The sequence below is a fragment of the Aptenodytes forsteri genome, unplaced genomic scaffold, assembly GCF_000699145.1.
Source record: "Aptenodytes forsteri isolate BGI_AS27 unplaced genomic scaffold, ASM69914v1 Scaffold88, whole genome shotgun sequence".
In the NCBI taxonomy this organism is placed as follows: domain Eukaryota; kingdom Metazoa; phylum Chordata; class Aves; order Sphenisciformes; family Spheniscidae; genus Aptenodytes; species Aptenodytes forsteri.
In genome coordinates, this window is record NW_008795948.1 from 398,887 (window position 1) to 416,869 (window position 17,983).

The 17,983-nt window shown below is 39.0% G+C and overlaps 1 protein-coding gene across 5 annotated transcripts in view; it reads right to left on the reverse strand.

Moving 5' to 3' along the window:
- ABLIM2 (actin binding LIM protein family member 2) overlaps positions 1–17,983 on the reverse strand; it is a 123,384-nt gene that overhangs the window by 34,461 nt on the left and 70,940 nt on the right. For 3 of the 5 annotated variants that reach the window (XM_009285363.2, XM_019473685.1, XM_019473684.1), the window contains 5 exons: positions 15,953–16,099; positions 9,666–9,786; positions 7,827–7,925; positions 1,870–1,971; positions 558–611 (listed from right to left, as the gene is read on the reverse strand). In XM_009285363.2, the coding sequence (XP_009283638.1) occupies positions 558–611; positions 1,870–1,971; positions 7,827–7,925; positions 9,666–9,786; positions 15,953–16,099 (523 nt within the window). The remainder of the gene's footprint in view (positions 1–557; positions 612–1,869; positions 1,972–7,826; positions 7,926–9,665; positions 9,787–15,952; positions 16,100–17,983) is intronic. The other 2 variants (XM_019473687.1, XM_019473686.1) reach the window with 1 other exon arrangement.

Consider the following 17,983-nt stretch of genomic DNA (forward strand, 5'->3'; position numbering starts at 1 on the left):
GTTGCTGGGTCTACCAAAGGTTTTCCGATCATATCTTGCCAATGTAATCAGCTACTGAATTTGTTCCTAACTGCCATGGTGTGATTACATTTGTTCCTGATGTTTTGCAGTTTGAAGAACTTGCAGATGAAAAGTAGATATTTCATATACACCACTTATCAATGAACATTTTTTCCCCAGCAATAGAAGTAAGAATTATTTACAAAAACTAGATATCCCAAGGCATGGTCCCAAAACAGGAGAGCAACCTTCTATGTTTACATGTTTTATATCATCCCATAAATAAGAAAACTGCTTTGAAGTTAGGATCAACTCTGAATTACCAAGACAAATCAAAATATCATTATCCCAGTTTCAGAGAACTTACTGAATCCTTGGACAGACAGCATGCTATACAAAATGCTATTAAATTTTCACATCACTTTTTTTCCTTTTCTATTTGAGATTATAAGGACATAATGAATTGCAAAGACTACAGCAAACTAATTTGGAAGTCAATATGCATTTCTTTACAAAGGCTTGTAGAGAAAACTGCAACAGAGAAAAGCAGACTGTACCATGCTGTTTGTAGATAGGAGGTTTCCTATAGATGTTATCTTTTACGCCAGTGTCTGAGGAAGAGGAAAGAGAAAGGAAAGAATAAAAGAGTAAGCAAGCAGTTCAGACCATGCTGCTCGTCTCCCCTCAACAACACTAAAATGCAAACCCTTGAACAAAGACTACACATTCATTCAGTGGTTTGTCATTCATTGGTTATTACCAGAGAATGGAGCCTTACCCATCATCTTTATATATTTAAAACATTGGCTATGCCTACCTATACAGCGACATCCCCCCTAAGTCCCTCAAAATGCTTTAAGACACCTCAAGTGGCATCCATTTGCTGAAACGTAGGTGGTTATATCTGCACAACCAATGTATACTTCATAGACAACAAAGAGAAATTGGCTACACTTGTCACTACTTAAAATAAAATTCATATACAGGTACAACAGACTACTATAATAGTCACATTTGAAAAGCAACTTTCTCCATTAATTATGAAGAAAGTGTACATGCTCAGATATAGATGCTTTTACTGGAAATGCCCAATATTCTTATAGGAAATCCTATAGTTTGTCTATATTTTGAGTTGTATAGCTAACTTGGCCTTCCAGGAATTTTTTGAAAGCCCCCAGAGCCACAGTCCAGGGTTGCCATATCATGCTGTACAGACATCAGATTTACTTAGTACTACAGACCTGAGCAGATACTATTCCTAATTGTGTGTTTACAGAAATGTTAACCCCAGAAGCTAAACATAAATAAACAAACTATTCCACTGAGCAGGCAGATGTGCTTAGCAGTCAAAAAGCTAAGCAGTGTGGACATAAATTTAATGTGCTTGTTGACTGAATGTGAACTTGAAAACAGTACAGTACATATGCAAAGACACAGCCACAGTGAGCTTCCCGGAGTTCTAAAGTCTTCCAGCTATTTTTAAAGTCTATGTTAATATGACTTTTTAATTCAGAGAGTAGATGGATAAGGTAAAAAACAAAACCAAAAACCGCTTCAGCCTTCCCTTCTGCACACAAATTCAACAGACCTATGCAGCCATGGCACTATAAATAATTGCATCTTTGTAGGCTTAATAACATTTGTCACTGTGTGCCTCCTCTAACGCATTTTTTTTATGTACATAAGCACACAGCTCTCCAACTCCTTTATTTCTGAGACGAAGTTTAACAGGTAACAGATTTTCACTTATCAGACATCTTCTCTTGCAGTTCGAAATTCACAAATCAATGCGAAAAAAAAAATTACATTCAGAAGAGAATAAACAGATGCCAGCAATTGAAGATCAAAAGCTAAGCAGTGAATGCCTACCTGGAATATGGAAATGCCTAGGAGCCTGCTGATAGACAGAAGGTGAAGATTTGCTGTCTGAGTACATGGATAAGCTTGGAGTGCTCCGACCACTTTCACTGCCTCCAAGGGGAAGAGCAAAGAAAGCAGATAAAAGAAAAAATGGAAAGCAAAGTAGAGTATTTCAAGCATAAAAGCTTGTTTAGAATGACTTGTTAATCCAACAGTTTTAAATATATGGTTTGTGTAAACCCCATTATTTTTCAGCACAGTGTATTGGCTCAGTCTCCAAACATCTCGTCAGTAATGAATATCTGATAGATAATATCAGATTAAACTGCCCCACTTTGAAACTAAAGCTTCTCTTTTAACAACACTTCAATGAAGAAAATAAAAGGATAAGAACATCCACAATCTTGTAATGTGTTTGCATAGCCTTAACTGAATAACCTATCAATGAAGTTTTTGAAAAGTTTAATGCTATGGCTCATGGCTTGCCCCTGAAACCAGTAATGAAATAATTTAGTTTTAAATATATGGTTTGTGTAAAACCCATTATTTTTCAGCACAGTGTATTGGCTCAGTCTCCAAACATCTCATCAGTAATGAATATCTGATAGATAATATCAGATTAAACTGCCCCACTTTGAAACTAAAGCTTCTCTTTTAACAACACTTCAATGAAGAAAATAAAAGGATAAGAACATCCACAATCTTGTAATGTGTTTGCATAGCCTTAACTGAATAACCTATCAATGAAGTTTTTGAAAAGTTTAATGCTATGGCTCATGGCTTGCCCCTGAAACCAGTAATGAAATCATTTAATAGGTGTTTAAATATCTCAAAGCAGGACTAGACCAAAAACCAGATGTTACGGTTAAGACAAATATTCCTGCATATATCAGTGACAAAAACAGATGTTGAAATTTGGTTCTTAATTGCAAACTTTTCGCACAGGTAACATGCCACAGCATTTTATATTTATGCAAACAAGGTTGGATTATCAAGTCATGGATCTATAATGCCATAGTCACTTCACCAAATTTCAAGATATACATAGGATTGATCCGTATTCATTTTTCCACTTGTCTTGTCAAATGCTCATCAGGTGCCATTCATTTCCTCTTAGCTTATTTCTCCGAAGCACACTCTATGGCATTATAGTGCTGCTTGGCAAACAAAAAAGTAAAGCTCTACTTTTTTGGGACTTGTAAAATCCAATTAATTTACAGCACTGTTAAGCAACTGGAAGCCAAACATGACATTTATTCTAACATAAAATGGTTGTTAATTCGTTGTTATTGTTTTAGTGTGGATGGAGCACAAATTTAATGGCTAGTAACGATGAAATTATAGCAAGTTTTTTGGGGGTAAAGAAAGTGCAGCAGCTCAGAGCACTAGATCTGTAACTGAGTTCTGCCTTCAGGGAGGGGAAGTTTTATAACCATAAAACTACTGGATTACCATAACTGTCTAGGCCATGCCCATGGAGGTGGTCTCTGCTGAACTCTTGCCTCTGTTGACAAGCAGTGGACGCATGGTTATCAGTCTGTCACCAAAGCCAGCCTTGACGTGCACCACTGAAGTCAACTGGGTAGTGCCACTGAGTTCAACGGGAGCAGAAGCAGGCCAGACAAGGTCAGAAGAGTGTGCTGTGTATCTCGACAATACACTAATACGTTCTAAATTTTGTGTCTGTTATTTTCACAGTTGGTGAAAAATTAAAACTCAAAAACTATTCACCCATTACCACTGTGTACTCAATAACAATGATTATGCGTTGAAAAAAATGTGATCAGAGCACTTGAGAAATTGAAGTCACAACTGCATGTGATGATAGCTTATGGTCCTTCCAAAAAGTCAGGGAAGAATTGTGGCATTACTAAAAATCTGGTGCGTTACCACCAGCTTGCCGTCAAGTTGTCCTCAGACAAGGTACCAGACGGTTATCCAGTTTCTTGATTCCTGCTTTGCTCTTGGAAGGAGAGAAGTGGTGACAGGTTTTCACTGCCCATTTATTAATTCCCTCTTTCTTTGCTGCCTGCTGCCCAGATGCTTGGCCATCCCTACTAAATGGAATAAGCCTCAGTGTCACTCCAAGTTTGAACACAAAGAGCAGTGGTAGAAACTTATTTAAGTAAGTTCCTTTACAACTCAACCAACCTTAAAAATCTTGATCCCAAAGGGATGTTACTACTGGAATTTTTTAATTTAGAAAGAAAAGGAAAGTTTTCAAGTGATTTTCACAGTGTATTAGTGCATCATTTACTTAAAATTAGCATATTATTAAAAACTCATATTCATATATGACTTGCATGAATAATTACTTCATTGAGCAGTGACCCCAAGGTGCTGGCATCATACGCACGTAGAGAGTCATTCTTCAGGGATAGGGTAGTGTGTCAGCGGGGAATCGGGAGGAAGCATTAAGAGGAATAAACTTCTAAGAAAACAGGATGCAAGCACAAGTACCAGGGGACAGCAAATCTGCAAACTGCTCGATGCAAGGATCACCTGGGCGGAGCAGTTTGGAAAGCCAACACCTCTAACTTGCTCGAAAGGGAAGAATTAAGGATGAAATGAGGGAAAAGGTTCTTCTTGCAGCCCACTTGTACAAGCTGATGCACATTTAAATTATTTTTATAACTCTCTCACTAATTTGGACAAACACAAAAGAGCAGTTGTATTTCACATTTTGCATACAAAAGTAAGTATTTAATAATAATGCAAACTGAAGACCCATGTAGAACGTTCATGTGTAGGAACTCCAGACAGTCATATACTCCAGCCTATAATAAAAATCTCTAAAATGAGACTTCGCCAAGAATTTGTCTCTTTCAAGGTTTGCCTGGTATACACTGAAGAAGAACTTAAAATAAGGTCTCAGAGAAAACAAAACTACCAGAGAGAGATGTTTTTCAAACTTTTGGTTTTGTCTTCTGCCACAAGCAGCTACATGCTGTGATCTGCTCTACTGGTCAGTGCAGAGCAAAAAACCAGAATCATGAACTCTTCCCTGGATTTTGTTTAACTTGGAAAGAATCTGGAAAGGTTTACTTTGAACTTGAGTGTCAACCACAGAAACTTCCTTGTGTCTTTTGGCTGCTGACAGGGTAGGCTGCTCTTTTAACCTTGTGTGTGTGAAGCCAGCTGACCAGAGCTCAGACCATGCTCCCTTTTCAAGGGATTGTCAGGAAAAGTATCACACTGTTTATACCTCCTTCCTAGTCAGCTTTTATCTTATCTGGGAGGATGAGAAATTTGATAACAAGTTACAGTAAGAGCTGTCCAAGTTTGGGATTGAACAACAAACAGATACCCCTGGTCTATTGAGGGAGATGTCAGAGCCTACTCCTGAAACTGGATCCTTTAATATCTCTGCACATGGTGCATTAAGCTAGACAAAGTTTTCTGAATTTTGATGACTAATTCTTTTCAGGCTTTCAAAGCCAAATAAATGGGCTTTGGAAGCTGTGCTCCTGCACTAGAAAGGCAAGATACTTTCCACCACGTTTTAAGTAAGCATTTTTTCAGTAGGGCTCAGCACTTTATGCTCACTGACTCCATCACCTCAAGAGGAAGAGTTACACCAAGCGTAGGTACATGGAATATCGCACCCTACGATTCGCAAGGGCATGAACTGTGAAGCTTTCTTGAAGCGAGGCTGTCACAGGATTTATTTTGCAGATATTTTGAAGACAAAAATCCTTAAAAGAGCACAACCAAATCACTGGTGTGCATGATAAAGAATAGCTCATCCTATTACACTTCATGGGAGCTAGACTACAGTACACTGAAGGAAGAACAGGAACTCAGTAATCATATTTTTCGCTGGAAAAATGATGAACCATGTAATTCTCAGAAAGAATATGATGCAAACTCAATGAAGTCAAAAGGAAGATTCTGCCTGTTTTAATTTCCCTAGGGTAGTAACATTTCTGTCTCCCGGAAGCTTAAAGAAATATTTTTTATGACGATTGTGGAGTGCTGGTTTTACAAAGATTACTTCTAGTATTATTAAGCAGTGTATTATTTTTGGATTTAATAAATTTTTTTTAAATGAGCATGATTTCACTTTTTCAAAACTGAAGTGGCAACATTAACCTTGGTCTGGATACAAAGCAACTATTCGTACAATCCTACTCTTCCCACACTAACCACTTCGAAGAGAAAAAAATAGCACATCGACGCCCTCAAAAGGCTTCTCAAGATAAGGAAAAAATACAGTCTGCAACTCAGGGAAAAGAATTCAGAGAACTTGAAGAGGATGGGGGCAAATCTTCTGACTCCTTTTGGACTGAGACATTAACTCAGTGTAAAACAGTGGATAATCTATATAACCTCTGCAGGGGTCAGGATTACATATATAAGAAAATTATAAACAGGCTCGCCTGCCTCACAGAAGCGCTGTGAGGCACTGTAAGCTACTGCTTGCAAAATATTTGAGCTCCTTGATACAAAGTGCTGCAGAATTGCAAAATATTATAATTTTGATCGCACTACTAATAATTGTTTGGGCACAAGGAGCTGCCACTTGAGGTTTTCATCCTCCAAACAGCAGCACAAAGTAATTGCTGCTGCTCTGAGTAACAGCAGGTAGCACCGAACAGAAACTCATTTTAACAGGAGTGCTGCTAAGCAACTGCAGGCGGGCTTTTGAGTAAGAGCTTTCCATGCAGTGAAATTGTGCACTGCAGCACACTAAAGAGGTGTTTCTTACTCAGTACATCAGGTTAGATAATATCATCCAAATTTAGAGGACAGATCAAAAAACTGTTCAAGCAGTGCCTCAGGGAATACCAGGGTGTGTGCCAGCCTTCCAAGAAATGTCTGGGGGGGTGAGTGCTTGTGGGTGTGGGAAGGAGCTTTGCAGGTATTCTTTACAATGGCAACGATCAGTTTAATCTCATCAGCTTTTTCCTCCAAAATTTTCTCTCGGGGATCACATTTGGAAGACTCGAGTCTGATTCTGTTCCTGTTTATACCAGTGAAATTCAGCTGACTTTGGGCAGAACTGTTTCTGGATGCATTAGGGCCCAATGAAGATGCATTAGTTATTTTTCCAAAGGCAATGAGCGCCTGCTATTCGAGTTTGCATATCAGACCTGTTCGTAAGTCTGGTTCTTGCAGAGGGTCACATCCTTTTCTGCAATGGTTATGACAGCAAGAACAACAGTTTTGCTTTATTAAATCAAACAGTACATGAGAGTCAAGGAACAGGCACTGAAAATGTTTGGCATTCATCATTCATGTCTCCTCCCCACTCGTATTGTTACTAGAGAGGACAGACAGGGGAAAACACATGTGGTAGCTGAATGTCTTCTCTTTCTGACATTTAACTAACTAGCTAAAAAAAATAGCCCTTGCCTCAAAAGTTCTTCGCATTTCTCATTACTGTCTCACATTCGCAACATGAAGGTCATTAAAAGTTAATATCCACTGCAAAAAAAAAATTAATGGCAAGGAGACTAGACTCAGTTACTCTGTTTTATAACATTATTTGCTAATCAGTGCGGGTATATTGATTTAACCAGCTTATCTGGCATAATTTTTGGTAATGCTACAAATAATATGAAGAATCCCTAAATGTAGGTTAGAAGGTTAGATAACTGATCATCCAATGTTGGATCCAACGTATAAGCTTGTTATAATATTTATTTAGCATCACCAAAATAGGGTAAACTGTATTTTAGAACAAATAGACTTTTAAATTATTTCCCTCCCTCATTTTCATTAGAAAATCTAATTCCTTCCCTCCACCCCTTTGAAAAACACTTAACACTCACTAAAAAAAGCAAAAATAAAACAACCCATACCCACTCAGTTCTTAAAACTTACACAGTACATCAAGAAAGCACTTGCACAAAATTAAGACAAATTTTATCCAAGTGGAAGCCATGCTTGCACAGACATAAAAGTGAAACACATCTGAATAAGTCTACAGTATCACAGCACGGTTTTGCATTCCTGGACCTTACCTTTGAAGAAAGGGATGTAATGATGTCTGAATGTAGATGTAGGGCTTGGGTGTTGGGGCAGGGAGATGCAGCTACTGGTACCAAGACTCTGAGTACCAGCTGGGGGCAACAGAGAGTAAGTGAAAATAAACTATTTAGTTCACTTACTGAAAGCCACAAATTACAATGCCATCCTTTTTTTCAGGAACATTTTCCTCCTGATGCTTAGAAAACATATAGTTTATATTTAAGACTTCATCTTTCTCTGATTATTGTTAAAAACATCACAGTGGCCATACTATGCGATTGGCCAAGGGACACAGGCTTTCTGCAGACAGAAAGAGCATCGTATAAAATGCTGAGAATGTAATGCATCAGAAAATATTCCAGAAAAGGCACCACAAAAAGCATAGCTGCACTCAGGGGAAAATCTGCATATTCAAAAGCTGCAAGAGGGAATGATATATGCTCATAATGGATCTAATGAAATGAAATGGGGAGAGCCTTGTCTCTGCTGAGAACTGTGCTATGAGTGGGTCCAGTTCTCACTGCCGTCGGTGCACACTGGTAGGATTTAGTTCACAACGCACCAGGGCACTCAAGTGCATGGCTAATTTAAGCATTTGAAGAAACATCCTGAAGTTATTTGAGCTCTGAAAGTTAGACATGTGATTAAGTACTTTGAAAAACGTTCTCAGAAGTCATCTTTGTTTGCTTTGTTGTAACAATGTCCTGATAACATATTTTGGAGGACTAATGGCAACTATTAAAAGTGGCAATTATGATGACTATCTTCTAAATTTTCAATGAAGCTGTAAAATATTAGAATTAATTTGGAATGTCTTTCGTCTTTCCTCCTTGCTTTAACAGTGTGCAGCTAAGCTTAAGCATGACACAGCTGCCAGACCTTCAGCAGAGACTAATCTTTCCTCTCTTTAATAGATCTTTGATACTTGATCTCATTTCCACTTTGTCAAAGACTTTATCTAGTACAAATATTCAATTCCTGTAAAAATTGTTTGTTACCCATAAAATTTTAATTTCCACTGGAAAGATTAAGAACTCCCAATTTGCCAAACTAGTTTATAATTATAATGTATCCCCAATGAAATTAAAAGACACCAAGAAAGTAATACAAATGCTCTGTGTTTTCCACACAAATGATGGAGATAAATTAGAATGAATTTTGAACAATTTAGTTGACTATTTCTAAGGATAAAACTCTGTACAGTGCCCAAATACAAATGGGCCTTTGCATGATGTCCCCATGCAAAGAGCAAAAGGGGGTGATCCCTCCTTTCTGTGCAGCAAGAACACCAACACAGCTGTCACTACAGCCCAAAGCTGCAATGAACATTGCTGTAAGCTTCTCAACTAAAGCAACTTGGCCTTCAAAATCCAGCCGTTAGAGCCACTAGTCACCCCTCCAGCTCTTGCACTGTGGAGAGGAGACACGGACCATAACCCTGCTGTACAGAAGGGGATACGAAGTCACTCAATCACCCTCTTGGCTTAGTGTGCATTCACTGCTACCATGCTGCACCGTGAAAGAGCTGTGGATTGAATGTGTAGCTTCAGGCAGGATGGGACCAGGATTAAAGTCCTTTAAACTGTTCTATCTTCTGTGTACAGATACATAAAATCAATCTTTCTAGATGCCTGTTTTTGTTTTTGTAGATGCTCATTCCCGAAGCACTTGTTTCCTTTCTCCCCATGGGACTCTCTGTTCACAGTAAATAAATCACTGCAATGAACTGCTACTCCACCTTAAACCCCTGTCTACCAGAGTCTACCCTACTTACAACATAAGACGAAGTAGTGGAAAAATCTAGAGAATAAATAAGGCTGCTTTTCAATTACCTGGTCTGCTGTAATGCTGAGGAGAATGGGAGGTTGGAGTGTAGCGACCATAGCCCAGTGAGCCAGCAGAGCTAGGACTTGACGTCCTGTACTGCTTGAAAGATCTGTCGTCTTGGTCACCCTGAGAGGAAGAGAGGAAATATATGTCATGAGGGAAGAGAAATAACTTCCAAAACAGGCAGAATATGCCATTTTACATGTTTCTGTGCCGTGTAGATGGAAGTTGATGCTGTCGTAACACTCCTTGCAATCCCAATGAAATGAGGCGGCTTTCAGCCGTAAGCACCTCCAGCGCAGTGTAACCGAAGGAGCTCTGCCACATATCAGAGAACGGTCATGTTCCCAGGAAAGACAGCACATACATGAATGTAAAATGACAATATAATTTGAAAAGAACATAACACTGTAGAAGTGTTGTTTCAGGACAGTATAATTCCCTGAACATACATGGGTGGGCAGAAGATGAGATCAGGTTAGCTTGATAGTACTATGGTCACTTTGCACCCATATGAACGGATGCATAATGGTTACAGGCAACACAAAAGTCAGCATTTGTTGGCTTCACAGAAATGACTGTGTCTGCTGTATAAATTGCCCAGCGTACCATATTACAACATGGTCATTACTAGCTAGGTAATTGATATAAACACTCATATATAGCATTAGCATTAATACTGCAGCATTGTGCAAAGCAAGTCATACAACCCATTTCCCACTAAACCCTTGGCTTCAACCACTTAAAACCATGTACACCCATTCCAAATATCTGGCTAAATTACAATTGCAATTTGCATGTAGTGTCTTCCTGACAGTAAAAGCATTACTAAGTGAATTAGATGTGGAAATTACTTTTTGTAAACTAGCTATAAAAGCAAATTCAAATTTCTTGTTTCTTTTAGGACCAGTGAGAATTGGCTTGAGTTAACTTCAAATTAGAACAAATCAATGTAACATGCAGATGTTCCCTTACGGAAAGTCATACTCCAAAAAATGCTTCCCCTCTCCTGCTCCAGTAGGAGTGAGTGAAGATAGGCTATACCGTAGCAGGTGTTAGTCACTTGTCATGAATACTGGGACATCTTTAGGCATCTGTGTGACTCCCACTGAATCATTCATCATTTAAACACACAGGAGATCCTACATAGCCCCATCATCATCTCCCAGATTCCTATCAGGACAACTTAATTATGTCCATCCATTCATCTTTAGGTGAATGCAGTTTCCTATTTGGCTTCTCTGGGATTATCCTTGACTCCACAGAGATGTACAATCTTCTCCCATCATCAGTTTTTCTCCTCTGGTTCAGGTGTGCTCCATCCCTTCCACCTCATCCCAGACTCACTGACTGCATTTTCAAAAATGGAAAATCAGTTTTGTATAGTGGTAAGTACCATTATTGCTTTAATACCCATTTCAGAAGAAATTACACAAAAAAGTGAGAACTGATGCCTTCCCAAGCATGCAGCGTTCTGTAGGCATTCTGCCACCAACTCCTCTACGCCCAGTTTGAGATGTTTCCCTCCCAAAGTAGCTATATTATTTAATAGTCACTCTAACCCTTGCGAAGAGATTTACAAGCAGTATAGCAATGTCTGTGGAAAGTCTTGTGATGATATTTAAATATCATATGAGTGTTAGCTAATGGTCTATGATGTGTCCAATTGGATGAAAGTGGAATTTTCCTCTAATAAAAATCCCAGCAACAAAACTTGTGACAAGTTTGCAGATGATGATGCCTGAGCACCTGATTATAGAATCATTAAGGTTGGAAAAGACCTCTAAGATCATCGAATCCAACCGTCAACCCAACACCACCATGCCCACTAAACCATGTCCCCAAGCATGTCCTTGATCATGGACTCTTTAGAGAAAGACAGCATGGCAAAGCTGGATAACCTGGAGAATTCGTATAACATGAATCACGGCAGCACCAACCTCCATACCAGTGTGACTTCTGGAATTTAATAGTATGACTGTTTGCTAACTGATAGCTAATTTAAAGGAAATTATTATAATCTTCCAAAACACCAAGATTTCATATTGATTATTTCAGACCTTATCTTTTGCGTACTTTGTGTCTCTGTAAGGAACAGTCAATCAAGTTCATGAAATCCAATATTAAATAAGGCATGTTTTTATTTTTAAACTATCAATTAAATTACATTTCTATTGGTTAACTTTTCTGTTTAACCAACGCTTATAGTGACAGTTGGTCATTTACAATCCTTAATGAAAATTTGCAATTCTCCACTGTTACCAAAATTTTGCAATACAGTTCTCTTAATGTAAAATCGGGATAATGGAGAAATTAGCCAGACCTGTGATGTGTAACTGAGTTACTATCTGGGAAGCTATGTGAAATGCTTTTGCAGCTTCCAAGGTGATGTTTCTTGAAACAGTGACTGGTTTTGATAATTAATGCACATCAAAAAACACAGACCTAGAAGTTCAGGTATGTGCAAATGATTTAACAGTATGTGTGCACAAATAGTATAAATAGTTTAACTATTTGTGGAATAAAAAAATAAAAAGAAAAAAAGAAGAGAAAGCTATGCCAAGCATTAATTCAAGTCCACTCACACTGGAAGCTTTAAATGTAAACATAAATTATATTTCCAAATGTAATTTATTTAGTAGAGCTTGAAGAAGTGACCACAATACAACCTTTATTTTGTAAAGCAGAAACATGGATGACTGGAGATAGATGCATACAGATGACAATCCAGAAGCAGAGCACGTATTCAACACAAGTAACACTGTGAAAAACATGAATTATAAAACCCCATGCACTGTAGAAGCAGGAGGCAAACCCCACATTTCAGACACTGCTGGTTATCAATATGACCAGGTTATTCATCACAAAATGGGTCAGAACAGAACAAAGGCATTGGGGATTACCTCAGTAGGTGTTGGAGAGAGCAACTGAGGTGACTGCAAACAGCAACACACAACAAATTAGTGATACAAATTCATGCATGATGTCACTTGTGAGAAGAACTACTCTTAAAATATCACTATCCATGTATAACACGATAGAGTTACAAAAAACACCTGTCAATTAAGTTAGGGCAATTTTTCTTTTTTTTTTTTTTAAAGAAGTAAATAAGGAATAAGATCTAAATAATTTCATATAAAGCTTCTGTTGATTTCTTTACTACAAAATCCTGGAGTCTGGTGAGGCCAGTACTGTACCAGAGAGAGTGCTGCTAGTAGGGAAACTCACATTTAAAGCACCTGCCTGAAACTAGACACAAGCCCTAGTTAAATCTACATTGAAGCAGCTCCAAAATCTGGACTAGAACTTTGTTGCTCAGATCTGGCTGTTCTAAGGGAAAGCAAAATATCTGTGCTATTTAATTTTTAAATAAACATCATGTAATTTGAAAATTTGCTGTTCGTTCATTTTCCTTTCAAAATTAAAGGCTAGACTCGGTTAGTTGAGCAGAAATCTACTGAAACTATTGCAGCTGCAGGTGTAGCCAGGATGCTGAAATTTGGAAGACAGGATATACATACGTACAAATTGGGGGACAAGAGGCTGGAGAGCAGCTCCACAGAAAGAGATCTGGGGGTTTGGGTTGATGGCAAGTTGAATATGAGTCAACAGTCTGCCTGGCAGCGAAAAGGGCCAACCATGTCCTGGAGTGCATCAAGCACAGCGTAGCTAGCTGGCCAAGGGAGGTGACTGTCCCACTCAACACTGCACTGGTGCAGCCCCATCTCGAGTACTGGTGCAGTTTTGGGCACCTCAGTATAAGAAGGACATCAAACTAGTAGAGTGTGTCCAGAGAATGGTGACCAAGATGGTGAAAGGTCTTGAGGGCAAGACTTTCGAGGAGCGGCTGAGGTCACTTAGTTTGTTCAGCTTGGAGAAGAGAAGTCTGAGGGGTGACCTCATCACAGTCTACAACTTCCTCAAGGGGGGCAGCGGAGGCTGGGTGCTGATCTCCTCTCTCTGGTGACCAGCGATAGGACACGAGGAAATGGAACGGAGCTGCATCAGGGGAAGTTCAGATTGGACATTAGGAAAAGGTTCTTCACTGAGAGGGTGGTCGGTCACTGGAACAGGCTCCCCAGGGAAGTGGCCACAGCACCAAGCCTGTCAGCGTTCAAGTGTCTGGACGACACTCTTAGTCATATGGTCTAGTTTTAGGTAGTTCTGTGAGGAGCAGGGAGTTGGACTTGATGATCCTTATGGATCCCTTCCAACTTGAGATATTCTATGATTCTACAATATTTTTTTCCCTTGGCAATATCAAGGATGTAAATATCTGGAGCATCACGAAAATGTGCATGTTGGATTGTGAGCACAGCCCAAAACCCCCTCCTGGTCTAGGCACCTAGAAACAGATGACTGGACCCCACTTTTTTATTTTTTAAGATATTACTGAGGTCTTGCTGACACAAATGCCTACATCAGCACAGACCTACCTGAGACAGCGTTAAGCTGGTGGTGCAAACACTGTAGGTGTCTCCTACAGCCCCAAGGGAAAAGACCCTCATTCATGATGTGGTCCCTTTTATCTTCTGTTATATGTTTACTGAAAAGGGCAATGACTCCAGTTGTCCCAATAAATCCCTCCTGTTGTGGTCTCATCACTGAGCTACCCACTAAAAGCAGGTGACAGCAGCAATACCCTCTTTGCTATGATTTTATTTCTTTGGTTGTTTTTTTTAGAGCTCAACTGCAACTACCTTCTATCCCACTCCTGAAAGTGCAATGCTGAGGTACCTGCAGTTCACAGCCACTGGGTCCCAGCAAAGGCCGGGCTGCCACCAAGATGGGCAGTTTCACTGCACCACCAGGCAGTTGTCCTGCCCGCGGGTTCTCCAGTCTTTGAGTGATGGCATGGAGTCAGCTCACGCCAGGGGTTCAGAAACAGCCTAAGCCCTACCACAGCCACACAGATGCTTGCTCTGGTAAATGAGAGGAGCAGAAGCAAGTGGCCAAGGAGATGCTGAGGGCAGGCAGGGGAAAACTCCTTCCAGCAGCAGCACAGACTTATGCTGGGTGCAATGGTTTTATAACCATCACCTTGGAGCGGGTGCAATGAGTGAGTCTTCCCAGGAGCTGGGCGGAAGGTTGTTCAGTCTATGCACCTCTGCCAAGCCTAGATGTCACCTCTGCCAAGTCTAGATGTAAACGGGCAGTTGAGGAGGGCCACAAACATTATCAGCACCCACAAATTTTGACATAGAAAGGAAATGTTTATACTCCATAAGGTCAGGGCTAGCAAGCAGCTTTCAGTTTTGTGAATTCAGGAACCTAAATACCATTTAAACCCTTTACCAGATAACAATCTTAATTCTTTTAGCATGCATTATAATAGAGCTACTGTGGTTCAGCATTGAACAGAGAGGGTTTGGAAGAGAGTTTGCAAGATCTAACGTGTGTGCTGCACTTTACCTGAGAGTAGTACTGAGACTTTAGCAGTAGATAAGTGTAAGCGATAGCAGGACTGGGGCTATTATAAACAGTTTGGGTATTATTTATAGTATTTATTTCTATCCATTCACTTACACCTATAGAAAACAATGCAGACTTCCATTCTAGACCATATATATCTTGATAATATACCTAGTGTATATGTAAGAGGTTTGATTTTTAAAAAAGTATCTAAAATTATAAAAGAAATCAGAAATTCAAGCAAAAGGTAGATATGGTTAGGGAAGAAAAGCTAACTTGCATGACAGGAGTTATATACAAATATGGTTCACAAAAAACAGAATTAGTATTAGTAAGATTATGTTAAATTAGATTTCATTAACACAAGCTGCATAATATTAGCTCTGCATATGAATAGGTTGAAATGCATGCGTGACATGAGGATGAACTTTAGTAAGGGACAGCTGAAAGAAATATGTACATAGGAAAGTGATACCATTGTTGTGTTACCAAAATAACATGGAACACTAAAAAAAAAAAAATCATGAAAGACATTTGGCTTTGCTTCTGATTTTTGCATTATAATTAGCAATGGCTCCTGTTTCCTACCACATGCATGTAGAACTCCTCTCATAGAAAAACATATTTTAATTATGTCATCTGTTTAAAAAACAATCACAGAAAGCAATTCTTTAATTTCCACAAACTAAAAAGTGAAATGAACATCTCGCTTTTGGAAGGCTAAAATGCCTTGTGAATGAATGGATGACATGACTCAATTAACTGAAGTTATAAAATTTTTTTTAAATATTATGCACATTTTAGTGTGTAAAGCAGCATGCTTAATGATGCACATAAAATCTCAATTTCATAGTAAAAAAAAATACCCATGTTTCAGTACCTGCCCGTAACTATGCCTGTCATCTGAAGAGTAACTGATATATGGAGAATAGGAGATCATATCTGGGCGGTCAATATTATAGATGGCTTTATTTTTAGGAAGAGCAGCCAAATCCCTGTAGTCAAGAATTTCATCTCCAAGCTTTGCCTAAGAAAAGGAGGAAAGAAAGCAATGAGAATAAGAAAGAATATGATCAGGACGCAATCAGAAAAAGACAGATTCATGTAGGTAGAAAAGTCATCATCACAGTAATAAACCACTTTTTCTGTTTGTGCATATTTAAATCTCTCATATTTACTACACAATGCTAAATATTACTGCTGTTTTCTTTTTACATACTGGTGCTTTCTACTTTTCTTTGTCACTCACATTTGGCTAATAGGAGTAGCATGGCATCATTCCAGTTCCCTTGGTTACATGCTGCTTACTGATAGCTCACAGAGACATGCGGGACAGATATTGTAGTCTTTTTCAGTCAAAACGCCCTTCATTTTAAAGTGGTTTCGGTGTGCAGGGTTCCCCTACCATAAGCTGTAGTGACTAATCAAATACACATTTCCAACATACACTCTCCAGATGCTGAAAAACATCAGTCAGGTCTTTAATTTTTTCCATTCAGCTGTGTCCCACAGCTTCACCTCCTTTCCTGACTATGTCTAAGTAGCCCTTAATTATAGGTCACAAACCAGCAGATGATGGATTTGCACCATGGTGGATTAGTTGGAAGATCACAGATGCCACTTAAGTAAAGTTCAAATCCTTTCATGAGACTCACACAGCCAACAGAGGGAAAGGGTTGTGCCGCTCCCCATCCTCCTCTTTACTATGCTTATTCCAAAACTATAATTATCAAAATGCCACATTTGCAGAGATTATCCTTAGGATAATGGTAACTTGTACCAAAACGGTATCCAGCACGTACTGTCTTGTAGATACGACGACAAGCTGGCCACATCGAGAGTGGAGAAATGGGCAGCATAATTGTCTCATTCCCAGTTCAGGCTTTGCAGAATGGTAAGCTCTTTTTTGGCAACAAAATGATGAATAAATCTCACTATTCTCTGAAAATCTCAGTATGATCAGCTGTAAAACTGTAATAATGTTTCCCACATGCAAAAATATGAAAGTATCCAGGATTTATGTGTGCAGTGATTATATTTTTTCTTAGTAGAAGCTAAGAAAAGTTCAATAGATTTTCCAGGGAAATTTTCTATTAGGTTATACAGGAAAAATTTAGTGTGACAACTTTAATTTATCCCTTTTTCTAAAACAACATAGGAATTTGTGCAAATGTAAGCAACACAGAAAGGAGGAATATTCCTCTTAACTAAGAAAGTGGAACAAAGCTGCCGTAACCATCACATATTCTCATCCTCAAAACTAATGAAAACGTGTGTTTTAATCAAATATGTGATTTTTTAGTGGTCTATAGATCTCACCTTCCTTGCAGCTACTTTAAGAAGCTAAAGAGCAATGAAATAGCCTCTTAATGAAAATACATCTCTCCCAACTGAGAAGCCAGTAGCAAGATCTGATGCAGGGACAGGTCACACAAAGATAAGGAGGAGTCTGTCCATCGGGGCTGTTCCAGGAAGACTTTGGGCAGCATTGTACCTACAAGGAAGGCCAAGGAGGCTGTGATAATTTCTTTTTTAATGTATCCAGGGTTGTGGAGATTATTCTAGTGAATCCAAAGAAGTTCAGAATTGGGAATATTTAAATGTGAATTACAGTAATTTTAGCCCCTATCTCTCCATGTAGGAGAACTTGAGATCCTCCCACTAGACTTATCTAGTTACATAACTCCTTTCAGTTTAAATATCAAAATGTAGGCAAATTTGGATGAAAAAACACCTTAGAGATACAGTTGCTTTCTAAACACTTAATTCTACAAACATTCAGCCTACATTGATTTTTATTTTCTTTGTTTCACCTACTTTCAAATATGTGATTGTTGTGGTTTAAACCCAGCTGGCAACTGAGCACCACAGAGCCACTTGCTCACTCCCCCCCCCCCGGAGGGGCACGGGA